Source organism: Geotrypetes seraphini, chromosome 1, assembly GCF_902459505.1.
Source record: "Geotrypetes seraphini chromosome 1, aGeoSer1.1, whole genome shotgun sequence".
Taxonomy (NCBI): domain Eukaryota; kingdom Metazoa; phylum Chordata; class Amphibia; order Gymnophiona; family Dermophiidae; genus Geotrypetes; species Geotrypetes seraphini.
The window spans coordinates 71377080-71404767 of NC_047084.1; the positions used below are offsets into that span (position 1 = coordinate 71377080).

At 44.8% G+C, this 27688-nt stretch overlaps 1 protein-coding gene across 2 annotated transcripts in view; it reads right to left on the bottom strand.

Moving 5' to 3' along the window:
• DNAJC21 (DnaJ heat shock protein family (Hsp40) member C21) overlaps positions 1–27688 on the bottom strand; it is an 88982-nt gene that overhangs the window by 17152 nt on the left and 44142 nt on the right. For both annotated transcript variants that reach the window (XM_033932987.1, XM_033932980.1), the window contains exon 10: positions 11624–11814. In XM_033932987.1, the coding sequence (XP_033788878.1) occupies positions 11624–11814 (191 nt within the window). The remainder of the gene's footprint in view (positions 1–11623; positions 11815–27688) is intronic.

Sequence of the window (27688 nt, forward strand, 5' to 3'; positions counted from 1 at the left end):
TATTAAGGGATTTCTTGAAGAGTATAGTTTTTATTTCCTTTCTGAACATCTTGTAGTCTGGGGTTGTTGTCAATAGGTTGGAGACTTGGTTGTCTATCTTCACTGCCTGAGTGGCCAGTAGTCCGTTGTATAGTTTTTTTCCGTTTTACTTCTTTGATTGGGGGGTAAGTGAATGGGGTGTGTGTTTTTTCTATGCCTGGTAGAGGTGGTTTGGATGAGGCGGTCGTTTAGGTAGGTTGGGCTGTCTCCATTTATAGTTTTAAATAGTATACAGTAGAATTTAAATTGTATTCTTTCCTGGATTGGAAGCCAATGAGAATTGATGAATGCCTCAGTAATGTGATCATGTTTTTTCAATGAATAGACGAGTCTCAGAGCTGTATTCTGAACTGTCTGTAGTTGTTTAATCATTATTGCAGGGCAGGGGAGGTAGAGGATGTTGCAATAATCTAGGATACTTAGGATTAGAGATTGTACTAGGAGCTGAAATTGTGTTTGTTCGAAGAATTTTCGGACTTGTCTAAGGTTTCTCATAACTGCGAAAGATTTCTGTATTGTTTTGTTAATTTGTGGTTGCATGGTGCAGCCTCTGACAATAGTCATACCTAGAAGTTTTAGGGTGGTTTGCAAAGGGTAGTTGATAGAGTTGATTTCTAAGTTGGTTGTGGTTGGAATTTTGTTATTTTCTAGGAGGATGAATTTAGTTTTGTCTGGGTTGAGTTTCAGTTTGTGGTCTTCCATCCAAGTCGTAACTGTAGCTAGAGTTCTGTGTAGTGTGTCTGACATTAAGAGCATTGGTTGGTCGAAAGGAATGAGGATGGTGATGTCATCAGCATAGCTATAAGAGGATAGGCCTTGTTTGTTCAGGTAAACGCCAAGAGAGGCCGTATATAGGTTGAAGAGAGTAGGGGACAGTGGGGATCCTTGTGGAACGCCGCAGGGGTTGGACCAAGGTTTGGATTTTTCTTTGTCTGATTTTACTTTGTATATTCTGGATTTTAAGAAACCTTCAAACCATGAGTATACTTTATCTGAGATGCCTATTGAGTCCAAGATTTGCAGTAGGATGTTATGGTCTACCAGGTCAAATGCCGCCGTCAGGTCCAACTGTATGAGCAGCATTTTTTTCCAATGCTGAGGTGTTGTCTTGCTGTGTCGATAAGGGAGCCTAGTAGTGTCTCTGTGCTGAAGTTAGTTCTGAAGCCGGATTGCGTGGGATGGAGTAAGTTATGGTCCTCGAGATAGTTGGTGAGGAATTTGGCTACTAATCCTTTTGTTAGTTTGATATATAGAGGTATTGAGGCTATTGGTCTGTAGTTGGATGAGAGGTCTGTTGGTCCTTTTGAGCCTTTTAAGATTGGGGTGATGATTACATTACATTACATTAGTGATTTCTATTCCGCTTGTGCCTTGCGGTTCTAAGCGGATTACAAATTAGAAGATATCTGGACATTACCGAGAGAATTATATAACAATGATTCATGTACATTCCATGATACAGCTGAGAATTACAAATTAGAAGATATCTGAATTTATCCGATGGAATTATATAGTAAAGATTCAAGTACTTACAGGATACAGTGAAGAATAACAATATATTCGGGTAACAGAAGAAGATTACCTAACATTGAAGGAAGAAGTTTATTGGATACATGTGGTAGATGCTTATTTAGGAATCTGGATATTTTTTGGTAGGTATGGTTCGAGGGATTGACTTATGTGTTATTCACGGGGGAGAAAGCATGTACAAGTGGGAGAAGATTAGTAAGTAAGGACGTGTTTTTTGAATAGAACTGTTTTGATTTCTTTTCGAAACACTTTGATGTCTGTTGTTTTGATCATCAGTTTGGTGATGGTGGGGTCAATTTTCGCTGCCTGTGTCGCTAGTAGGCTGTCGTAAAGTTTCTTCCGTCGGGTACCATTATGAGGAGGGAAGGTGAATAGGTTCTGAGTTCTCCTTGATCTGGGTGAGCGGTAGCGGTATAGGCGGTTATTTAGGTAGCTGGGGGCAGTACCATGGGTTACTTTGAATAGAAGACAATAGAATTTGAATTGAGATCTTGCTTTTATCGGAAGCCAGTGAGAGTCTACATAGGCGGGAGTGATGTGGTCAAATTTGCTAAGAGAGTAGATGAGTCTGATGGCTGTGTTTTGAACGGTCTGTAGTTGTTTTATGATGATTTCGCTGAGGTCATTCGGGAAAATGCCATCTGTGAGCATGGTTTGTATCCAATGTAGGAGTAAGGTACGGAACTTAGTGCTCGCTGATGACAGGAGATATGGCGGGCAGTGGTTGAGTTCACATGATGTGTGGCTGTACTTATTGTAGAGTTTGTTGAATTCGGTCCAATGTATCTTAGGGAATTGGGACCAAGATCTGTCTGCAGCACAAGATTCATTTTCTGTGGGGAGTATTGTGACTTCGAGTAGGTGGGTTGGGTTACTAATGATAGTAGCTCTGGTGTTTGTAATTTTATTCTTGAAGTGTTCAGCTAGGAGGGAGGCTGAAGGGGAAGAGTTATTGTTAGTGGTCAAATAGGGTATGGTGTTAGTTAGATCTTTTAATATTTGGAATAGTTTTTTGGTGTCTTGGGTTTCCGTGCCTATTAGGTTGGTGTAATGTTTTTTTCTCTTTTCTTTTAATAGAAGTTTGTATTGTTTGTTAATTTTTTTCCAGGCGGTTTTTGTGTGATCTTGGTTGGTTTTTCTCCATTTTCTTTCCAGATGTCTACATTGTCTCTTGAGTAGGAGTAATTCTTCGTCGAACCATTGGTCTGATCGTCTGCATGCTCTGGTTTTGGTTCGAAGTGGGGCTTGTTCATCAAGGATGTTGTTGCTCAAATAGCCTCAATGTGAAATGAAGTCTTTGGGGTTATCTTCTTGGATTGTTTCGTCTACTTTTGACCAGAAAATGGCGGGCTCGATGCGTTTGCGTGATGTGTAGGTTACTATTTTGGATATTGGTTTGGATTTGTTTTTGGTCCAGATGATGTTGAAGTGTAAGTGTAGTGGTCTGACCAGAGGGATGGGGACCAGGTTCCATTATACGTTTGAATTTCTGAAGTAGATGTTTGATGGGTCATGAAGGCTGCAATGTCCAGTTGGTGTCCTTTCTCATGGGTTTAAAATTTGGAAGGATAGGGCATTGAGGAAAGAAAGTAGATTGTCTACTGGCTTGGATGAATGGTCTTCAAGATGAAGGTTTAGGTCTCCTAGGATAAGATTGTGTGCTGCTGTAAGTGAGTTTTGGTATATGAAGTTTTCAAATTCGGATCTAACCATGGCCCAGTTTCCCGGTGTTATATAACAAAGCATGCAGTTTAGTGAGTTTTTCAGTGCGGTGGAATAGATTTGACATGCTAAAAGGTCCATGTAAGGGGTGGAAGTTTTTTCCAATATGTTTGTAATGTTGGACATGCAGGCTGAGACTCGGGCCTGGATTCCTAGAGAGATATCTGGTATGGTGAGGTAGATATGGGAATCACCATAGAGGTGATACTGAGAACTATGAGAGGAGAGCAGTGCACTGAGGGAGTGGGTACATATGGAGAAAAGGAAAGGTCCCAAGATAGCTCCATGAGGTACACCGAAAGACAGCGGGATAGCAGTGGAGGAGGATCCATCATTGCATACACTGAAAGTGTGATGGGAGAGATAGAAAGAAAACCAGGCAAGAACAGAACCTTGGAATTAGAGAGTTGCGTGGGGACAGAAATCCCACCCGTCCCCGCCAAAGTCCCACCCGTCCCCGCGAGGAATCCCACCCGTCCCCACCCGTCCCCGTGAGGAATCCCTCCGTCCCCACCCGTCCCCGCGAGGAATCCCCTCCATCCCCACCCGTCCCCGCGAGGAATCCCACCCGTCCCTATAAACTTCAGAAATAGTTATTTCATTTAATTATGCTACTGAATTAAAAGGCTCTGGTAGAAACCCATTTACAAATAAGCAAAAAGACTTTATTAATTTGAAAATATTAATTGGGAAGAATACATACTTTGTAAACGGGTTTCTACCAGAGCCTCTAATGTTTATAAATTTTTATCAACACAACTAATATACTACTTTATCCTGAAGCAAAAAAAAAAAAAAAGAAATAGAATTCTTTTCCTACCTTTGTTGCCTGGTTTCTGCTTTCCTCATGTTCTCATTCAATTCCTTCCATCCACTGTCTCTCTTCCTTCTGCATCTTCCATTTGCTCTGTTACTGTGCCTCTCCCTTTCTTCCCCCTTCCAAATTGGTCTGGCACCCATCTTCTTCTCTCCGCTCCCCCCATAGTCTGGCATCTGTCTTCTTCCCTGCCAGCGTCTTCTCCCTACTCTCTCTTCCTCATTTCCTTTCAGTGTCCTTCTCCCCCCCATCTTCCCCATGTCCTTTCAGCGTCCTTCTCCCTCTCTGTCTTCCCCATGGCCTTTCAGCGTCCTTCTCCACCCCTTTGTCTTCCCCATGTGCTTTCAGCATCCTTCTCCCCCCTCTGTCTTCCACAAGTGCTTTCAGAGTCCTTCCCCCCCGCCCTTCCCATGGCCTTTCAGCGTCCTTCTCCACCCCCTTTGTATTCCCCCATGTGCTTTCAGCGTCCTTCTCCTTCCTCTGTCTTCAAGTGCTTTCAGAGTCCTTCCCCCCCCTCCTGTCTTCACCATGGCCTTTCAGCGTCCTTCTCCCCCCTCCTTCTCTACCGCCCCGGGTGCAGCACAGCCGGCCAGGTCCCCTTACTTTTGTGGCACTTCCCCAACCGACCGACAACAGCCCCGGTCCGACAAACCTCCCTGCCCTTAACCGCGAATCTAAATTACCTTCTTACAGCTGCTGTAAGAAGGTAATTTAGATTCGCGGCTACAGGGCAGGGAGGATTGTCGGACCCAGGCTGTTATCGGTCGGTCGGGGAAGTGCCACAAAAGTAAGGGGACCTGGCCGGCTGTGCTGCAACCGGGGCGGGGCGGACCGCCCCCCTCCCTTGGTAGCCACTCGAACCGCGAGGCTACTCTCCTTCTCCTTACCTGCTCTGCCTGCAGCACAGAGCCGAACGGAAGTCTTCCCGACGTCAGCGCTGACGTCGGAGGGAGGGAGGGCTTTGTTTAAGCTTTGTTTAAGCCCTCCCTCCCCTTCGACGTCAGCGCTGACGTCGGGAAGACTTCCGTTCGGCTCTGTGCTGCAAGCAGAGAAGGTAGGGAGAAGAAGAGCCGCGCGACTGAGTACATCCAGCCCCGCAGGAGCCCCGCGACCCTCGGAGGCGTCCCCATGGGATCCCCGCGACCCTAGGGGGCGTCCCCACGGGATCCCCGTGACCCTAGGGGCGTCCCCACGGGATCCCTGTGACCCGAAGGGGGAACCCGCGGGATGCCCGCGGGTCCCGCGGGATTCCCGTCGTCCCCGTTCCCGTGCAGCTCTCTACTTGGAATCCCAGTGAGGACAGTGTATCAAGGAGTAGGTGGTGATCACCAGTATCGAAAGCAGCAAGGATCAAGAAGGATAAGGATAGAGTAGAGGCCTTTGGATCAGGCCAGAAACAGGTCATTAAAGACTTTAGCAAGGGCAGTTTCTGTGGAATGGAGTGGGCAAAAGACTGATTAAAGTGGGTCAAGAATAGCTTGAGATGAAAGGAAGTCCAGGTAACGGAGGTGAACAGAACGTTCAAGTAGCTTAGATAAGATGGGGAAGGAGGGGGATGGGGCAATAGCTGGAGAGAGATGTGGGGTCTAGTGAGGGGTTTTTGAGGAGAGGTGTAACCACAGCATGTTTGAAGATATCAGGAATAGTTAAAGTGGCGAGTGATACGAGTGAGGATTCAACAGATAAGAGGGATGACAATGGGAGAGAGAGTACTGAGTAGATAGGTGGGAATTGGATCAGAGAAGCAGGCAGTGGGTTTGGAAGAGGAGAGAAGATGTGATTTCAGAAAAGGGGGAAAAAGTGGCAGGGGTTGAAGGGAGGTTGGCAGAATGCACAGCTGGAGGGGGGAGGGGGAAAGAGGTGATCTGATTGAGAACTCAATGTGAATCTTGTGAACCTTGTCATAGAAGAACTTTGCCAATGTCTGGGGAGAGTGAAGGCACTTTGAGTAGACAGCTGAGTGTGGCAAAGAGATGGTGAGTGTTAGAACTAAAAAAAAAAAAAAAAAAAAAAAAATGAGTTAAACGGGTATAGTACTCTTGTTTGGAAAGTGAAATGGCAGACTGGAAGGATGTCAGCAGGAATTTGAAGTGTATGAAGTCAGCATGTGTGTGGGATTTAAGTCAAAGACGTTCAGCAGATCAGGCACATGAGCGCAGGTAGTGGATGTTGGAGGTCAGCCATGGCTGGGTTTAGCACACCTTATAGGATGTGAAATAGTGATAAAGTGGGATACAACTCTAAATATTTACCTACTGCTTCTAATGCAGCTTAAAGAATAGACATCTAAGCCAGATAAAACTAAATTCTAAAGTCTGCTGATTTTAATGTTATATCATAAACATTTACTTTTATTTTACATTTTAAAAACTACTGTATTAAGTTGTTTAATATTGAAGCAACAACCCATCTTAGGCAACCCAAAAATCATATGGTTTGAAATGCTCCCTGAAAGGGTATTTATGGCATGAACAGGATATCGTTAATACTACTTCTAGTGTACTACTACTTATCCAGTACAACCCAGAACCACTACATACACTCTCCACACCACACAAGACCACCCACACGCCCACTTGCCCAACAACCCCCCCCACCACTACAAACCGACCAAGTCCCACCCAAAAAAAACTAAGAACCCTAAAAAAACTGGCGTACTCCCACTACTCCCCACCCAATCACACCAACCACCAGTCCCTGCAGGGCTTTTACCTGAATATCAGATCTATGAGGAATAAATCCACACTAATCAAAGACTGGCTAACTGAAAACAACCCTGACTTCGTCCTTCTCACAGAAACCTGGTTGCTTTCAGACAAAGACATCATTATTAAAGATTGTCTACCACCAAAATTCAAGATACTCTCCCTAGCCAGAACATGGGGAAGAGGAGGAGGACTAGCAATAATCTTCCGAGACCATCTCAATGCTTCCGTTCTTAACACAACCTCTTCACCTAATTCCGAAATGCTAACCATCGCCCTAGCATCAACATCTCTGCCCTCCTCACTAACCATCACTCTATTTTACATACCCCCCAAAAAATGGACCACGACCAAAGACGACTTTGCTGAATTACTTCTTACCAATTCGCTAACAAGCCCATACAACCTACTGTGTGGGGACATCAACATACACCTCGAGCAAACTGACCAACCTGAAACCGCGGACTTCTGGTCACTGCTCTCACAACTAGGCTTTGACAAACACCCCCCGATCAAAACCCACCAAAGAGGACATCAGTTAGACCTGGTAACTCTATCCTCCAAGGAACAGACCAATCCCACTTTTTATTGGAAACAAGGCAACTGGTCAGACTCCCTTTGGTCCGATCACCGCCTATGTAGCTTCACCATTGGATGCCAACTTAAACCCCCTAAAAGCGAAAAAACAAGAACAGTCAAAACCCACAATACCAGAGGAAAGATTGACCCAATGGAATTCTGGTCCCACTTCGAAATCAACACCAATCCAATAGAAGATACGGAACAAATCATGACCTCATGGATACAAGATAGTACCAATATACTAAACGAGATTGCCCCCAAAAAAACCCGCAGAATAAGAAACCCCAACCAAGAAGGCTGGTTCGATTCTGAACTGCTGCAATGCAAGAAGGACCTCAGAAAAGCCGAAAGATCATGGCAAAAAACCGGAACGCTAGAACACAGACTGGCATGGAGACAAAAATTAAAACAGTACAAAACCCTCACTAGTGAAAAAAGAAAAAAATTCTACTCCAACAAAATCGGTAATCCTAAAACCAATAGCAATAACCTCTTCAGATTGGTCAATGATCTTTACAACATAGAAACCTACACAAACCTACACGAAGAAGCCACCTTAACCGCCAACACCCTGGCTGACTTCTTCAATACCAAGATCCAAAAAATAAGAACAACTCTACCAGCCAGCCCCAACCCCCTCGAGCTCTTCCCCATCCTCACAGACATGAATCCACCAAACCCAGACCCGGGAGCCAAAGTCGACCTTAGTTGGAAACAGTTCGCAGTAACCGATTGGCAAACCTTCAATACTTACTACAACAAGTATACTCACTCCTACTGCCATCTGGACACATGCCCACCAAAAATCATGAGAACGGCCCCTCCCCATTTTAAAGCAAAAATGATGACATGGGTTAATTACCTATTATCCAAAGGTAACTTCCCATCGGAGCAGGGTCAAATAATGATCACCCCAATTTTAAAAAATGAGAAAGAACCACCAAACTCCCCTTCTAATTATAGGCCGATCGCCAGTATCCCACTATTTACCAAAATAGCGGAAGGGCTGGTAAAAGCGGAACTTTCCGCATACCTTGAAAAATTCAACATTCTAAGTGACAACCAATCAGGATTTCGGGCGGACCACAGCACTGAAACCATCATAGCCTCCCTTCTCGACCACCTCCTCACACTCTTCAGTCAAGGCTCAAGTGCCCTGATCATACAACTCGATCTGAGCAGTGCTTTCGACCTGGTCGACCACACCATTCTCCTGGAATGCCTAGCGCACATAGGCATCTCAGACCAGGTCCTCAATTGGTTTCAGGGGTTCCTACAAAATAGATCATACAAGGTACTCAAGAATAACTCTTTCTCATACTGCTGGGACAACACCTGCGGGGTCCCACAGGGCTCCCCCTTATCCCCCATCCTATTCAACATTTACCTTGCCTCACTAGGTAAACTCCTACACAACCTAAATCTCAAATTCTTCATTTATGCAGACGATATCACAATAACCATTCCATTAACCAACTTTTCACAAGAACTACTCGACCACATCTCAAACACTCTCAACCAGATAGAACTCTGGATGCTTTCATTCAGACTGAAATTAAACCCAGACAAAACAAAATTTTTTCTAGCCTCCCCCAAAGATAAAATTAAGGAAACCACAATTCAACTAAAAGGAAAGACCTTCCCCCTTGATCCGACCATAAAAATTCTGGGAGTCACGCTGGACAAAAACTTATCTCTAGATAACCATACCGACCTCATAATTAGGAAAAGCTTCTCGGTACTTTGGAAACTTCGCACCATAAAAAAACACTTCTATGACAATGCATTCCGCCTACTTGTACAGTCCTCCATCCTCAGCATCCTCGACTACTGCAATATCATCTACCTTAACGCCACTAAGAAAACTACCAGGAGACTAAAAACAGTCCAAAATACCGCGGTGCGCCTCATCTTTGGCCTAAAGAAATGGGAACATGTCACCCCTTTCTATCACCAACTACACTGGCTACCATTTGAATCTAGAATCCTCTTTAAATTTGCATGCTTCTGCTACAAATCGGTTAACGGCTCCTCCCCAAGTTACATAAACACACACTTTAACCTCTACTGCAGCAACAGGACATCACGGAGAACTCAACTGTTCGCCTTCCCTTCGCCTAAACACTGCCCTCTCAAAAGATTCCTGGATAGAACTTTTGCCTTCCAAGCAGCCAAGTCGAACCCATGGCTAGCACAGATGATACTCGAGGCCCCCACTTACCTATCATTCAGAAAACTACTAAAAACGTACCTTTTCAGCAAACACGACCCTTAATAACCCATTCACCTCACAGGACACTTACCCCACCGCTGCCCCCTTCCTCCTTCACCAGTCCCCCCCTCCCTCCCCCACCCTCTACCTCCCCTACCTAGCTCGGTCAAACCTGCAATTTCTGTAATATTGATGTAAACCTGCCCTCTGTGCAGACAGTTAAGAATCGCTGTAACTTCACGGCTGACTGCGGCAAATCACTGTAATTTATCGTAATTCGGCCTGCAATTTTCTGTCAAAAATTCTTCTAATTATGCTGTAAATCTGCTTCTAATTTTGTAAACCTACTTCTAATTTTGTTGTAAATCTGCTATTCAATGCTGTAAATCTGATTCTAATTTTGTAAACCTACCTCTAATTTTGTTGTAAATCTGCTATTCAATGCAGATCATTTGCTAATTGATGTAAACCGCCTAGAACTCACTGGGTATGGCGGTATATAAGAATAAAGAATAATAATCACATATAATGTATACTCTGTATTCCTCTGGGCTCACTGATCATGCATTACATCATGTTTGCCTTCCAGTCAAATAGAGATCTTGCTTTTCCCTGATGTAAACAGATTACCATTATACATATCATCAGACAGGAAAAACAAAAGAAGACAATTGTCATGATGTGCAACATCCCACTCGACAAAAAGCTAGCTAGCAATACCATCTCCTTCACAGCCTCATTTCTTCCTTAAGCAAATGTGAATACTTTGTCCAATGAAGATTCAAAGGGTAAGGAAAAGGAAAGGAAGGATTTTAGATTTAGCTCACACCTTTTTCAATCGTAGCTCAAGAAGAGTTACATTTAGGTACACTGGGCTAGATTCACTAACCTTTCGATCTGTGTCTGATCCGTGTGTTAGTGGAGGTAGGCCAATCAATTCACCAATCATCTTCATGCAAATGGAGGTGATCGGAGGCACACCCCCAACCGACTGCACGGATCGGATTGAGTCGGGGAGAGACCTGACAGTAGTGACAGGAGAAGCAGCCCAAGGGGGAGGAGCCGAGGTGCCTGAGCCAATCAGGGCCTTAGGCTCCTCCCTGTGCATCACATGATGCAATGGGGCAGGGCCTAAGACCGGCATTGCATCAGGCATGGCGGAGAAGGAGCAGGACAACTTTGCGGTTCCTCTTGTTCCCACCACTGGAGTCCTACGGAGCAGGAGGGACTGAGCACCCCACTGCTCCCAACTTTTAGGTACAGGGGGGTGTCGGGTCGGGCAGGAGATGGGCAATCTTTGACTCTCCTGCTCTTTGCCGCCCTTCCCCGCAGTGCAGCCCCGCTTTAAAACCATGGGCTCACACTGCGTGGAAAGGCAGCAGAGAGCAGGAAAGTCGGGGCAGGCAGAGAGCAGGAGAGTTGTGGGAGGCAGAGGGAGTCGGGGCAGGCAGTAGAGTCGGGGCAGCCAGAGAGAGAAGAGTTGGGGCAGGCAGTACTCCGAGTAGAGTTTTTTATACAAGCAACTGGTCCTCACCAGTCGCTTGTTCTTGATTGGCCAGCCTGTCAGTGTGTCAGGAGAAAAGTTTAGTGAATCGCGTCCTTCCTGCTTTGCATGCCGATTCCCCTCATTTGCATGCACGGATCGGGATGGGATCGCTACACAGGTTAGTGAATCAGGTCAGAGGGAAAACGGGTCACAAAGGGCTTGCAAACCGATCGGTACACATAAGAACATAAGCAGTGCCTCTGCTGAGTCAGACCAGGGGTCCATTGTGCCCAGCAGTCGGTTTGCTTTGTGAATCTAGCCCACTGTCCCCAGAGGGCTTAAAATCTAAACTTGTAACCGAGACAATGCTCAAGATTACAAGTTGCTGCAGTAGGATTTGAACTGGGCTTCACTGGTTCTCAGTCCACTGCTCTAACCACAAAACTACTTCTGCACTATGAGCACATTCAAGACTCATAAACAGCATTCCAATCTAACATGAACAACTCCTTCCAGTATTTTGCTGTTACCTTTTCAATTCACCGCTTTGTGTTCTGGGCTCATCTTCATTTATCAGAGGCTCTGAAGTATGACTTGTGACCTGAGTACTACTGTTGTGCTCCTCCTTAGCACTCTCTTGCTGTGAGCTGACATCCTCTGGTTGAGAACTTATGGCTTCATTAATATTGCTCTCTGCAGGAATATCATCATCATCAGATGGCTGGGAAGAGAAGAAATGGGACAATGTTCACACTTGCATTATTTCACGAACTTGTCATTCTGCTACAAGCTCACCCATCTGGGGAGAGGGGGGAATGTTATTTTCAACCAGCCCATGCAGCTGCAAAGTCCTTGAGCACTTTTGCATACATGTACCTTGTGGCTAAATGTTTAAGCTACTTGGGTTGCTTTCTTTAGGTACATGACACCTGAAGATTTTGCAGCTGCTTTTTCTGTGAGCAAAAAGTTGTTGGAAAACGCCAAGCATAGACTGAGCAACCAAATCCATGCTCCCAGTTTCCCTAACTTACCCTGGAAACACTTCCTCTCAGTCCACCTAGACATATTCAGGTGGCAGAAGGCAGTAAATTTCATTAGATCAATTTACCTATATTTGATTGATTACTTTTTTAAGTTCAAAATTTTTTAAATTGATTTTAACATACAAAAAAAGTACAAAAAAACGGTAACAAGGCAAGATACAGACAAGTTGCACTAAGAGAAGTAATCAGAAAAGAGCATGTTTACATGTATAATACAACAAGCCTATCCATAAGAAAATATCAGCACAATTTGCAGTAGAATATCCAGAGCACAGAGAGACACCAGAGCTATACATCAAATAGTTGTATCGAGAAATGAGCCATAAAGTGGAGTAACTGGTTCTATTGTAGACATCATCGTCAACACTCAACAATTGAATGTCAATCTATATTGCAGAAGGAGTTGACCGGGCTCCAAATTTTGAAGTATGATCTCATAGACTTGTGTTTTACCGCTATAAAGCTTTTATATTTAGCTGTAAGGCGACACATGTTCCACCAAGTGACATAATCTACCAATTACTTTTAATTGCAGAAACCCAAATTGGACTACATCCTAAATATGAGTTAACACAGCATGTTAAACCACAAACCCCATACTCCTGTATCCCATCAATACAATAATTAATATCCATATTCCTACACCAATCCTATCAAAATCACAACACCCGCCACATGCCACATGCCCCCTGCCTCAAGCTATACATTCCAACATTTTTCACAAGAATCCTAGATCATGGCCAGAAGTAAAACCATAGTGGATCCCCCCCCCCCCCCCCCAACTCCATTAGAATTAGGGGAATGGCCAGTGAGCCAAGGACCTGCTCAAATGGCTAAGTTAATTTCTTTCAAAAGTCAGGTAGTTAAGTCCTAAGTGGGCCTCCAAGGGCATATAATTTCATGATGTGCAATGTTTAGTGGCCAATTTTACAGCTGGAACTGCTAATAAAGCCTACTGTAAACAGTAATCTATAAAGCTCATACCAACAAGTGATTTGATAAATACTACAAAGTATCTCAGTGCAAATAGCTAGAGAGCAGAGGTTAACTTTTTCCGATTCTCACACCCCTTTAACTAATCAATGAAACCCTGGCACCGCACCCCTAAACATATCAATAGTGTAGCCACAGGTGGACCCAGGCCCACCCAGTGGTAGCACATCTATGAGGTAACTGGTGGGGATCCCAAGCCCCACCAACTAAAAACTTCCAAAACCTCTTTTCTGCATACATTTAAAGGGCCTATCTTCACTGTCAGCGAGCAGTGCGACTGACACATGCTGCTCACACTGGCCACATAGCTTTCCTTCTGACACAACTTCTTTTTTCCGCAGAGGCTAAGTGTGTCAGAAGGAAGGCCCCAACAGGAAAATTCCTAAGAAAAAACTCTTCTGCTCAAAGAAGCAATATCCCAAACTCAAAAACAAACAGCGAACAAATTAATCAAAGGAGCTCAGGAAAGACCCCAGCATGCATCAGAAATATATAAACAGAATTCTACCCAGCACAAAGGGCTGACTGGCATCTAAGAAACAACTTGGAGAAGCATAAACAGAAGAAGACAGTAGGCAGGTGCAAGAAGGACAGGGCGGGAGTCTAGAATGTCTTACCTCTACTGGAAAAGATTATCAAGGTAGGGACAATTTCTTTTTTCAGTGCAATAGGTGAGACATTCTAGACATGTGGTATCTACAAAAGCAGTCCCAAGAAGCTACTTTGGGCTGACTGTGCCAACCCTCAAGACTGAGGACCCACATCCACTCTGTAAAATTTGGCAAATGTGTGCAGAGTGGACCATGTAGCTGCTCTACAAATCTCCTCAGGGGAGATAACCTGAGTCTCAGCTCACAAGGAGGCCTTACTCCTGGTAGAATGTGCCTTAACAAAAACAGGAGAATGTTTACCGCAAAGAATGTAGGCTGACAAAATGGCCTTACAGATCCATCTGGAAATGATGGCTTTGGAAGCGGGAGTGCATCTGCGCACATCGAACTTCTTCAAAATGTGATCCCGTTTCCTAGAACCAGTAAGTTGAAAAACAGGCAAACGCACTTCCTGATTGACATTTAATGCCAATACCACCTTCAGCAAAAATGAAGGAACCATCTGGAGATAACTCCCCGTCTCCAAAATCCTCAGGAAAGGCTGTCTACAAGACAGAGCCTGGAGTTCCGAGACACGTCTCACTGAGGTAATGGCGACCAGAAAAACTGTCTTGAATGTCAAGTCCAAGAGAGAAGCACCCTTCAGAAGCTCATATGGAGTTTTGGTGAAGCCAGACAAAACCAAGTTAAGGTCCCACGAAGGGAACGGCGGTTTAAGCGGAGGTCTAATGCGAAGAGCACCTTTCCGAAATCTAGCCACGTCAGGGTGAGACGCAAGCGAAGGGCTATAGAAACAGAGTATGATGGCAGAAAAGGGCAGTCGGCCCAACAAGTCTGCCCACTCGAAGAACCCTCCCTCAACAAGAACCCTCCCTCTGAGAATTTCCCGGAGCGAACCCACTCCAATAACCCTTCCTCAACAAGAACCCTCTTTTTTAAGCATTTCCCCGGAGTGAACCTACATGTTTATCCCATCGTCCCTTGAAGTCGAGTGTGTTACTGGCCTCAACTACCTGACGTGAAGACCATTCCATCGATCAACCACTCTTTCGGTAAAGAAGTATTTCCTGATGTCACCATGAAATCTCCCCCCATTGAGTTTGAGCGGATGCCCTCTGGTTGTTGTGGGACCCGTAAGGAAGAAGATATCTTCCTCCACCTCAATACAGCCCATAAGATATTTGAATGTCTATCATGTCACCCCTTTTCTGCGTTCTTCGAGAGAATATAACTGCAGCCGGCTATGGTCCCGAGCTCTGAAGCAAGAGAGCCCAGAAACTTGGACTCAAAGGGAAGCCACTATAAAGCCCTTGTCAAGACCTGCCTGGAAAAAGGCAAGCAGCCCTGAAACTGGAGTGGAATATGGCTCCACACACTCCTGATCGCAGCAAAGTTGGAAATTCTTCCATTCCTTGGCATAGACAGACACAGTAGTCAACTTCTTAGATTTGAAAAAAGTAGATGACCACATCAGAATAGACTTTGTGCTCTAAAGCTTTGCGCTCAACAGCCATGCCATAAGAGCAAAGCGTCCATGCAGAAAGGACCCTAAGATAGGTCTGGAAGAGCTCACAACTGAAGGCTGTGACCTATGCGAAAATGCACCAGATCTGAGTACTATGGTCTGCGACTCTTCCCTGATGAGTTGCAATCCGGCAAAGGACCTGACTTATCATGGGCCAGGGAGGAAAAACATACAGTAGAACTCCCTGCGGGCCACAGCTGTACTAGTGCATCTAAGCCCTCGCTTCTGGGCTCGGATCTTCGACTGAAGAATCAGACGGCTTTTGAGTTCTTTGTTGTTGTCATGAGGTCGAAGTGAGGCAGACCCCAGCATCACACAATGGCTTGAAATACTACCGAGGACAGCACCCACTCACTTGGATTCAAGGATTGTCTGCTAAGGAAGTCTGCTTGAACATTGTCAACTCCTGCCACATGCACTGCTGAAAGGCCCTGAAGATGATGATCTGCCCCGAGAAAGAGCAGACGGACTTCCTGAGCCAGAGATGCACTCTTGGTTCCTCCCTGGTAATTGACATATGCTACTGCTGTTGCATTATCAGAGAAGACTTGGACCACTTGGTCCTCCAGAGTCAATTATAATTTCACCAGAGCTAAGCGAATGGTCCGCAGATCCAAGCAACTGACCATTTCCTTTGAGAGGGTGACTAACGCCTCTGAATGGGACAATGGTTGCAATGGGCTCCCAAGCTACAGAGACTGGCATCTATTATCACAACCACCCCAAGATACAATCCGCAGCGGCATGCCTCTAGAAAGGAACTGCGGAAGGAGCCACCAATTCATGCTGGCCCAGGCCTCCAGAGTCCAAGGAAACACTTCTGTCTGTGGAGCCCAGCGTGAGAGCAATGCCTGCTGAAAAGGACACATATGCACCCTCACCCAAGGGACCACATCTATGGAGGCCGCATGGACCCCAGGACCTGGAGATAGTCCCACGCAGACAAAGCTGCTATGTCAAGAAGGTAAGAAATCTGACAGCTCAGCTTCTGTCTGTGTACCCCTGGAAAATACACTTGGCCAGCCGCCGTGTCAAACAAGACCCCTAGATATTCCAGGGACTGCATCGGGGCCAAATTGCTTTTCCTGTAATTCATAATCCAACCCAGGCCTTTCAGGACCAGGATTACCTGATTCACTGTGCGCCAACCTTCGGCCAACGAGGAGGTTCTGATCAGCCAATCGTCCCAAGTATGGGTGCACTTTGAGTGAGCTGCCACAACCACAATCACCTTGGTGAAGGTACAAGGCGTCATAGCCAGCTAAAGCAGAGTTGAAAACTGGTAATGATTTTCCAGAACATGAAATCGGAGTGGAAATAGATGTTCTCAAAATGGGATTGTCATTTGTTCCTTCCATACATTTTGATATGTTTCAATTTCAAACTGATTTTGAAAAGTTTTTAAGAAATTTACAAATTAAAATTTTCTTTTCAGGAATGGATTACAGTTGTGATTCATCTATAGTTAAAAATAAGTCCACTTGGATACCCCCCTTCCACTAGATCCAATATTATCAACTTTCAGGAACGTTGTCATGCAAGATGTGAAAGCTTTAAATTTTTCATACAGAAAGAACAATTTGAATAGAAATGAAAGAGAAGCATTGAAACATCTTAAAGAGAACTCCAAGATTATAATCAGGAGGGCAGACAAGGGAGGTGCCGTTTTAGATCGAAAAGACTACGAGATGGAAATTTATAAGAAACTATTGGATGAGAGTGTATATAACCCATTAAAATTAGATCCCACAAAAAGGTTGCAATCCATCATCAAGAAGATAACCAAAGAGGGGTTAGAAGCTGGTTTTGTCACTAAACAGGAATTTAATTTTTTAAACAACTCCTATCCTGTGGTTCCAGTTATATACACATTGCCAAAAATCCATAAGAATCAATTTCATCCTATTATTTCCTCGAAAGGTTCTCTATTAGAGCCCCTTTCTATCTATACAGATTGGTTTTTGAAACCGGAAGTACAAAAACATAGTACTTACATCAAAGATACTTCACATTTTTTTAAGGTTTTTACAATCTGTAGAATCTCATGGTCAACAATTTTTGATGGCAACATTAGATATCACTTCGTTGTATACATCTATCCCACACGACGAAGCTTTAGATGTTCTTAAAGATGTAGTGGACAATCGGATAAGACCTCATCGGGTTCCATGTGAATTTATTTTGAAACTATCAAGAATCTGTATGAAAGAGAATTTGTTCTTGTTCAATCGATAATTTTTTTTTCAAATAAGCGGGATGGCAATGGGAGCCACTTTTGCTCCTTCAGTTGCGTGTCTCTATATGAATAAATTTGAGAAAGACTGGATTTTTTGTTCTCCGTTCAACATCAAGTTACACACATGGATTAGGTAGATTGATGACACGTTTGTCCTATGGCCTGGGTGTACAGATGATTTCAGGTTATTTGTAAATTGGCTTAATTCTTGTAATCCAAATATCCAGTTTACATATAATGTTTCACATTCTGCAATTTCTTTTTTGGATGTTTTAATAATACAGTCCATCTCTGGTTTTGAAACTACTGTATTCAAGAAAACTACTGATCACAACACTTTTCTTCGTAACCAAAGTTGCCATCCAAAACATCTCCGTGATAATCTTCCTTTTACACAGTTTTTAAGATTTAGGAGAATATGCAGTAATGAACAAGAATTCACCAACCATTCTAAAAAGTTGATTTCTGATCTGTTAGACCGGGGCTATGATAAGACAATGTTGAAAAAATGTTACAAACGTGCAAAATACAATCATAGGGAATATCTGTTGAATGAGAGAGACACAAATACAAATGAAGCATGTTCAGATATACAGACTTCTGTTTTACAATTTTCAAATGCAAGCCCTGTGATAACCAGAGTTTTGAAGAATAACTGGAAGATTGTACAGACACATCCTGCTTTTCTGGACATTCCATTAAGAACAGCATTCAGTAGAGGACACAATCTGAAAGAAATTATTAGTCCATCAGACACCACTATTCCTCACACAATTAAAGATATTCGAGGTCACTACAAATGCGGATCATGTAGGAGTTGTGAGGCTATGTTACAATCAAAGATTTACAATTTTTCAGTAATTGCAACAGTAATTATGTTATTTATGTGATCATTTGTCCTTGTTCCAAGGTTTATGTTGGTAAAACTAAGAGGTGTCTCAAGACGCGTCTTAGTGAACATAGATCAAACATTAAATGCAAAAGGATAGAGGCTCCCATTGTCCAACACTGTTTAGATAAGAATCATGATTTTTTTCATTTACAATGTATGATTATTGATGTTGAAGCAATCAATCCAAGAGGAGGTAACAGAGATAGACTATTAGTCCAACGAGAATAACGATGGATTCATAGATTAAATTCGCTTGAACCTATGGGACTTAACAACAACATTGAATGAAAAGTTTTTTTCTGAAGCTTTTTGCCCTTTTGAGTATCATCTATGGTACATTCTGTTGTCTTTTTTGTTTTTTTCTTTTTCATTTGTTGACATTTTGGTTTTTTCACAAACAGCTATTAGTTTTCTTATAGAGTTTCTTGGGAACTTTTGTAGGTTCGCTTTAAATAGCAACAATGTTGCAAAAGTTATTCACATGTAGCTTTTTACAATGTAGTTCACAAAAGCTACAATGTTGCAATTATAGCTTGAATGCAACTTTTTACAAATTAGCTTAGTAATATAGCCCGACAATAGAGTTCACTTTTGTAGGCTAACAGCGGCAGCGGGATGTTTCACAATTAAAACTGTTGCCTAGCACATCAAATATATTTTGTGTTCCACATATTGGCAATGGAGTGATTTCATATTGGTTTGAGTGACCTATAGCGAGGGTGCTTTAAATGGCTAAATGATATTAAGTTTTTGTTACTAACGTGATGACATCATCACGTTCCGTTTCTCACGATTGGTCAATGAATTTAAAACCGCCATCATTCTTTAGGCTACCCGATGCAACATTTGGTGTGTGGGTGCAGACCATAGCGTTTTTGTGAATATCCTCCAAAACAGTGAGTAGTTTTCAATAAAATAAGTCAATTATTTTAAGTTCGGGATTTTCATAGAACTTTTATGTGTATGTCCTTGATATTGGACAAGTCATCAGTCAGCGGGATCTATAAATGCAGGATGAGAACGCCGCCACCATTTTGTGAGTTACGTTGATGTGAGCTATTTTTAATTTCCATGTTTCATCCTAAGTTATTACCATTTTTTAGATGTGGTTTATTAACGTTAGTTGCTAGTATAAATGCTATTTTATCAACTTTCAATTTTTATAAACAACAAGTGGTAGTTAGAGTTTGAGAGCAAGCACGTTGTGACTAAAAATATCTTTTTGCCATTATTTTGCTTTGCCAATTTTGCGGCCTCCATATGTTGAGCACATTAGTTTTAAAAAATTTTTTATGCTCTTTACAATATTTTTTTTTTTTTAATTAGAATGTTTAATTGACTTGGAACATCAATTCATGACGTTTAGTTATTTAAACGTTTATATGAAATCAATTCTATATCATTTTAATACGGCTTTTTCTAATTTAATACATTTTTATTAATTGCTGTTAGTGAATAATAAGGTTATACATTAACCTTTGTAGTCAATACAATATGAGAACAATAAGGTTATACATTAATTTTGGAAGTTTACATAATATGTCAAATTAATTTTCTATTAACTTAGTTTATTAAAGTAGATTAGGATCCATGCAAATCATCTGTAATTTAAAAAGAGTATGAATTTAAAACCACATAGTTTGTTAGGATTTCTATACTTTTGTAATATTTATCAAGTTTTTTATTTTTCCTAGGTTTAGGTGCAATAATACAAGGAAGCACAGCCCCTGACAAAACAAACGTGAAACTGTTGGGCAGCCGTTGGGCACAAAAGTTAAATGCTCTCCTCTTTCAAGCACTTTATGCATTTAAAGCACTTTTACATTTATATTTATTGATAATTTTGCACAGCATAAGTCACTTTACCAAAGACCAATGATGAATTTACCACCCCAGTAAGGGCACGAAAAATTTAATTTAGTAGTGCCTTGGGTAATTTGAAGTCTGGTAATTCAAATACAACTTGACTTGATTTTGTCTTCTGTTCTGTATGAATTTTTGCTTTTGGACAAATTTGTGTTTTCTTCACATTGTGTAGCAAATACCAGAGGAAACATTTCTACCAATTCAACATATTTATTATTTATAAACATCGCCTAATCAAGGAGTAGAGGTAGATGTTTTGAATGTTTCAGAAATTTTAGAGACCTTTGGGTCTGAATCAATGACTCTCACATCTTTGGTAATAACATTTGCATTGTCTTCAGTCCGAGATTGGATGTTACATATGTTTAATAAATTTTTAATATGTTTTTCTGAGATCCCAGATCAGGATGTTTCCCGATCTTACTAAATGAGATCCAGTAAAGAAGGAAAAGATTTTTTCTGTTACTTAAACCAGGAGCTCTTCAACTGGGAGTACTACTTTTCCTTAAATCCCTGTAAATGTATTATTAAATATAGGTCTGTTAAATATACTTTTTGATCCTTTACAACTCTCAGCTTTTCTAAGCAGTAAAAAAGTTGTTACCAGTTCTCCAGAACGGTCAAAATCTTCTTGAAAGTTAATTTCTACCTCAACATTAATCTGTCTTAATTGTTATGCTTACTTGTAATAATTTTTCCTTCTTGCCCATATATTGTGGACTTTACTTTAGGGAAAAAAAAGTCCTTTCTTTTCTTCTATAATTATTTTATTTCCTTTCAGCCACTGCTTTGTTTTCTTAACAAGTGTTAGTTCTTGGAATTGTATATTAAAAACTACAACACAAATAGGATCGAGTCGGTTCAGCGAACGGCCACCAGAATGGTCTTGGGGCTCAAGGATCTCACGTATGAAGAAAGATTAAAAAAATTGCGGCTGTACTCACTTAAGGAAAGAAGAGAAAGCAATGTTACTTACCGTAACAGTTGTTATCCAGGGACAGCAGGCAGCTATTCTCACTAGTGGGTGATGTCATCCGACAGAGCCCCGATACGGACATCTTGCAAGCATGTCTCGAAACTCAGAAGTTTCGAGATGCCCGCACCGCGCATGCGCCAGTGCCTTCCCGCCTGATGTACCGGGCGTGTCTCCTCAGTTCAGGTAGCCAGCCTGAGAAGCCAACCCAGGGGAGGTGGGTGGGACGTGAGAATAGCTGCCTGCTGTCCCTGGATAACAACTGTTATGGTAAGTAACATTGCTTTATCCCAGGACAAGCAGGCAGGTATTCTCACTAGTGGGTGACCTCCAAGCTAACCCCAATGGGATGGTGGGAGAGTTGGCAACTTAAGAGAACAAATTTTGTAACACTGTTTGGCCAAACTGTCCATCCCGTCTGGAGAAAGTATCCAGACAATAATGAGAGGTGAATGTATGAACCGAGGACCAAGTGGCAGCCTTACATATCTCCTCAATCGGTGTCGATCTGAGGAAGGCTACAGAGGCTGCCATTGCTCTGACCTTATGGGCTGTGACCTTACAGGGAAGGGATAATCCAGCCTGGGCATAGCAGGAAGAGATACAAGCCGCCATCCAGTTAGAGATGGTGCACTTCGATACAGGTCGTCCCAACTTGTTTGGATCAAAGGAGACGAAAAGTTGAGGAGCAGTTCTGTGTGGCTTTGTGCGATCCAAGTAGAAAGCTAGAGCACGTTTACAGTCCAGAGTGTGCAAAGCAGATTCCCCAGGATGAGAATGAGGCTTTGGAAAGAACACTGGAAGCACGATGGATTGGTTGATGTGAAATTCAGAGACCACTTTAGGCAAGAATTTTGGATGAGTACGAAGGACCACCTTGTCATGATGGAATACAGTGAACGGTGGATCCGCCACTAGGGCCTGAAGCTCACTGACCCGGCGAGCTGACGTGAGGGCCACCAGAAAAACCACCTTCCAGGTGAGATACTTAAGTGGAGCCTTGTTGAGAGGTTCAAACGGAGGCTTCATAAGATGAGACAGGACAACATTGAGATCCCAAACCACAGGAGGAGGTTTGATAGGAGGGTTGACATGGAAAAGTCCTTTCATAAATCTGGAAACCACAGGATGAGCAGACAAAGGTTTCCCCTGTAGAGGCTGATGGAAAGCCGCAATAGCACTCAGGTGGACTCGTATAGAGGTAGACTTGAGACCAGACTGAGACAGGTGTAGAAGATAGTCCAATACAGAAGATAGGGAAGCTCGCTGAGGTTCCGTGGCATTGGAAATACACCAGGAAGAGAATCTAGTCCATTTTTGGGAATAGCATTGTCGAGTAGCAGGCTTCCTGGAAGCCTCCAAGACCTCCCTCACTGCTTGAGAGAACTGGTGAGGAGTTATGTTGAAAGGAACCAAGCTGTCAGGTGGAGAGACTGCAGGTTGGGATGAAGTAGTGAACCTTGATGTTGAGTAAGTAGTGAAGGAAACACTGGAAGAAGTACTGGCTCCCTGCTGGACAGTTGAAGCAGAAGGGAGTACCAAGGTTGCCTGGGCCACCGAGGAGCAATCAGAATCATGGTGGCATGGTCTGATCTCAGCTTGACCAGAGTCTTCTGAATGAGAGGAAAGGGAGGAAACGCATATAGGAAGCGATTCCCCCACTCCAGTAGAAAAGTGTCTGCCTCGAGGCAGAGAGGAGTGTAGATCCTGGAGCAAAACTGAGGCAGTTTGAAGTTGTGGGGGGCTGCAAAGAGGTCTTTCTGAGGCGTTCCCCACTGAGTAAAGATCTGATGAAGGGGGTTGGAATGGAGCGTCCATTCGTGAGGCTGGAGAAGACGACTCAATTTGTCTGCTAAGACGTTGTCTTTCCCCTGAATGTAGACAGCTCTGAGGAAGGTGTTGTGGCGAACCGCCCAATCCCAGACTCGAAGAGCTTCCTGACAAAGAGGAGCCGAGCCCGTGCCCCCTTGTTTGTTGACATAATACATGGCGACCTGATTGTCTGTGCGAATAAGGACCACCATGTCGTGAAGCAGATGCTGAAAGGCTTGGAGAGCATTGAAGATGGCTCTGAGCTCCAGAAGATTGATTTGATGGAGTCGTTCCGCACTGGTCCAGAACCCCTGAGTGCGAAGACCATCCAGATGGGCCCCCCATGCATAGTTCGATGAATCGGTCGTGAGAACTTTCTGGTGGGGAGGAGAGTGAAACAGCAAACCTCTGGATAGATTCGAAGAGGTCATCCACCAGAGAAGAGACTGCCGTAGAGCAGGAGTGACGACAATGTGACGGGACAACGGGTCGGACACCTGAGTCCACTGAGATGCCAGGGTCCATTGAGGAATCCTGAGATGTAGTCTGGCAAAAGGCGTCACATGAACTGTAGATGCCATGTGGCCCAAGAGGACCATCATGTGTCTCGCCGAGATGGACGGGCGAGAAGACACCGACTGGCAGAGTAGAAGGAGAGCATCCATGCGTTGAGGAGGAAGGAATGCTCGAAGTTGAATGGTATCCAGAACAGCCCCGATAAAGGGGAGAGACTGGGTGGGCTGAAGATGTGACTTGGGGAAGTTGATCTCGAAGCCCAAACTCTGCAGGAAACAAATTGTAGTCAAGGTCGCCGAAATGACCCCTGGAGCCGACGGTGCCTTGATGAGCCAGTCGTCGAGGTATGGAAACACCTGAAGACCCATGTTCCGGAGTGCAGCGGCCACCACCACCAGACACTTCGTGAAGACTCTGGGAGACGAGGAAAGGCCGAATGGAAGCACTCGATACTGCAGATGTAGATGTCCCACCCGAAATCTGAGAAACTTGCGGGAGGCCGGATGAATCAGAATGTGAGTGTAGGCCTCCTTGAGGTCCAGAGAGCATAACCAATTGTTCTGCTCGAGGAGGGGATAGAGAGAAGCAAGGGTCAGCATGCGGAACCGCTCCTTGACCAAAAACTTGTTGAGGACCCGAAGGTCCAAAATGGGACGCAGATCGCCCGTCTTCTTCGGGACCAGGAAGTACCGGGAGTAAAACCCCCGGTTTTGCTGATCGAATGGAACCGGCTCGACGGCCCGAAGGCGAAGCAGAGCCTGAGCCTCCTGGAGGAGAAGAGCGGTCTGCGTCAAGTTGGAAGGATACTCTCTTGGCGGGTGGTCCGGGGGGACCCGTTGGAAATGAAGAGAGTATTCCTCTCTTACGATGGTAAGGACCCAGAGGTCCGTGGTGATTGTCTCCCATCGATGACAAAAATGATGGAGACGACCCCCGATGGGAAAAACGGGAGGAGACAGAACGAAGTCGGTTATGCTCCCTGGAAGAGAGTCAAAAAGGCTGAGTAGCCTTGGGTGCAGCCGGCATCTGAGGCTTCTGCTGAGGCTTTTGAGGGGGCTGTCTCTTTGCAGGCTGTCTCGCAGGAGGAGTCTGTCTTGGCTGATAACGCCGCTGGTAAATCAGAGGCGGCCTAGAGGGACGAGACTGCTGAGGCTTAGGCTTAGGCCGCAGAATAGACTGGAAGGACTTCTCATGGTCCGAAAGCTTTTTAGTAACAGTCTCGATAGACTCATCGAACAGATCAGCACCCGCACAAGGCACATTAGCAAGTCTGTCTTGGAGGTTCGGGTCCATATCAATGGTACGAAGCCATGCCAGGCGACGCATGGCGACCGAACAGGCCGCAGCACGTGCCGAGAGTTCGAAGGCATCGTAGGAGGATTGCATTAGCTGCAGGCGTAATTGAGAAAGGGTCGCCACCACCTCTTCAAATTCGAATCGAGCTTGAGCATCGATAAAAGGGATGAACTTGCGGAGCACCGGCAAGAAGAAGTCCAAATATGAAGAGAAGAAGAAATTATAATTGAGCACTCGAGTCGCCATCATCGAATTCTGGTAGATACGTCTACCAAATTTATCCATCGTCCTCCCTTCACGGCCCGGAGGTACTGAGGCATAAACCTGGGAGGGATGAGATCGTTTGAGGGAGGACTCGACCAGAAGTGACTGATGAGAAAGTTGTGCCCCCTCAAAGCCCTTGTGATGGACGATGCGGTATCGAGCATCCAATTTACTGGGAACTGCAGGGATGGAATACGGTGTCTCAAAACAACGCATGAAAGTCTGGTCAAGCAGTTTATGCAGAGGAAGGCGAAGCGTCTCCGCTGGGGGATGAGGCAAGTGCATGGTGTCCAGATACTCCTTAGAATATCGAGAACCAGTGTCCAACGTCACATCCAAATCATCCGCCATTTGTCGAAGGAAGGATGAAAAAGATAGTTGGTCCGCCAGCGCCGGCCGGCGAGACGGACTAGAAGAAGTGGAAGCCTCCGGATCCAGAGAGAGCTGAGAGCGGCAAGGAGAATAGGAGGTAGATGGTTCCTCATACTCCGGTCCCTCAGGCGGGGATAAATCTGACGAGGAGTATCCCATACGCTGGATCTTCTTTTGCGGAGACACCTCCGAATGACGTGAGGAGTGTCGAGATGAGTGTCGAGATCGATGCCCCTCCCGGTGACGGGATGGGGAGCGAGATCTTCTGTGCATCGCACGATCCCCCGAAGCCTCTAAGGAATGGATGGGACTCGATGCAGTGGATCGCAGAGGTGGTAAGGATGTGGACTCACGCAGTGCCACCCAAGTCTGGTATGGAGTGCGGAAGAACTCTTCCTGCGATGCAGTATGCCCAGGACTTCGACTATCAGGGGCTGACACAGCACTCTGCTGTCGAGGGGGCGTGATGGGCTCCAAAGGCGGCATATCACTAAATGAAGCCCGCCTGGAAACACCCGCCGCCCTCCGCCGATCCTCCTCGTCGAGCAGAGAGATCGTACGACGAGGAGGAGGGGGAGGGGGCGGGCCGCCCCCCGGGACCGAGACCGGGAGGTCACCCTGAATGGAGGCGATAAGCCGGGGTCCCATAGACTGCATAAGCTCGACAAACTGAGCTTCCAGCAGGGATCGCAGCGAAGCCGATATGGAGGGATCCGCACCGAAAGGGGGTCCTCCAGCACGGTCTTCGCGCTCCTTAGTGGCCAAGTGCTTTTGCTTGCTAGCTTTAGGCACTTTGATGACCGCCGGAGGGACAGTGGAAGGCGGTACCTGAGCCGAGGAGACGGGGACAGGCACCGATGCTGAACTGGAAGCAGAAGTCGGGGTGAACGATGCCGGCTTCACGATGCTAGATGCAGGAGTTGTCGATGCAGGCTTCGAACGAACTGGCGAAACCGCAGTGGAAGTTGAAGCAGGCGGCTCTTTAGCAGACTCCATCTTAAACATCGACTCCCAAAGTAAGCAGCGCCGTTTGAACGATCGCGCAGTGAGCGTGGAACAAGGCCGGCACGATTTCGGAACGTGTTCTGGACCAAGACACTGAAGACAGCGTCGATGCGGGTCCGTCAACGAAATCGCACGCTGGCACTTGCTGCACTTTTTAAAACCGGTGATTGGCCGGGACATAGGCCGGAAAATGGTCGCCGCTAGGTCGAAGGCGCTCGGCCTAAGCCACGAGGCCGGCCCGGCCGAACCGCCGGAAGAAATAATTTTAACTTTTTTTTTTTTTTTAAAACAACTTAAAAATTGAAATAAATCAAATAAACAACATAACGCGGTAGTAAAGAAGGCAAATATACTGAAATTCAGTCAGCGCAGAATGAAGTGAAACTTCTCAGCTCCGCGGAAAGAAAAGAACTGAGGAGACACGCCCGGTACATCGGGCGGGAAGGCACTGGCGCATGCGCGGTGCGGGCATCTCGAAACTTCTGAGTTTCTTCAAGCAAGACATGCTTGCAAGATGTCCGTATCAGGGCTCTGTCGGATGACATCACCCACTAGTGAGAATACCTGCCTGCTTGTCCTGGGATAACAGGGAGATATGATTGAAACATATAAGTACATCACGGGACGCATCGAGTCAGAAGATGATATCTTCTGGCTCATGGGACCCTCGACCACCAGAGGGCATCCGCTGAAAATCAGGGGAGGAAAGTTTCATGGCGACTCCAGGAAGTACTTCTTCACCGAAAGAGTAGTGGATCATTGGAACAGACTCCCACTCCAGGTGATAAAGGCCAGCAGCGTGATGGATTTTAAGAGAAAATGGGATACTCACGTGGGATCTTTAAGGGAGTAAATTCAGGGGAGGGGATACTTGGAATGGGCAGACTTGGTGGGCTATAGCCCTTTTCTGCTGCTTGTTTCTATGTTTCTATGAACCTAGCAGCACATCGTTGGTAAAAGCTCTTTCCTCAGAGAGTGAGCTCTATTTACTATTACCCTCTGTCGCCTTCCACTTAACTAGTTCCAATCCCAGTCTGTTACTTTGGAGCCCATATAGAGGATACCCAGTTTATTTATTAGACACCTGTGAAGAACAGTGTCAAAAGCTTTGCTAAATACACCATATCTAGTGCTCTTCCTCTATCTATCTGGGCAGCCAGTCAAAGAAGTTGATCAGTGAAACACAGCCCT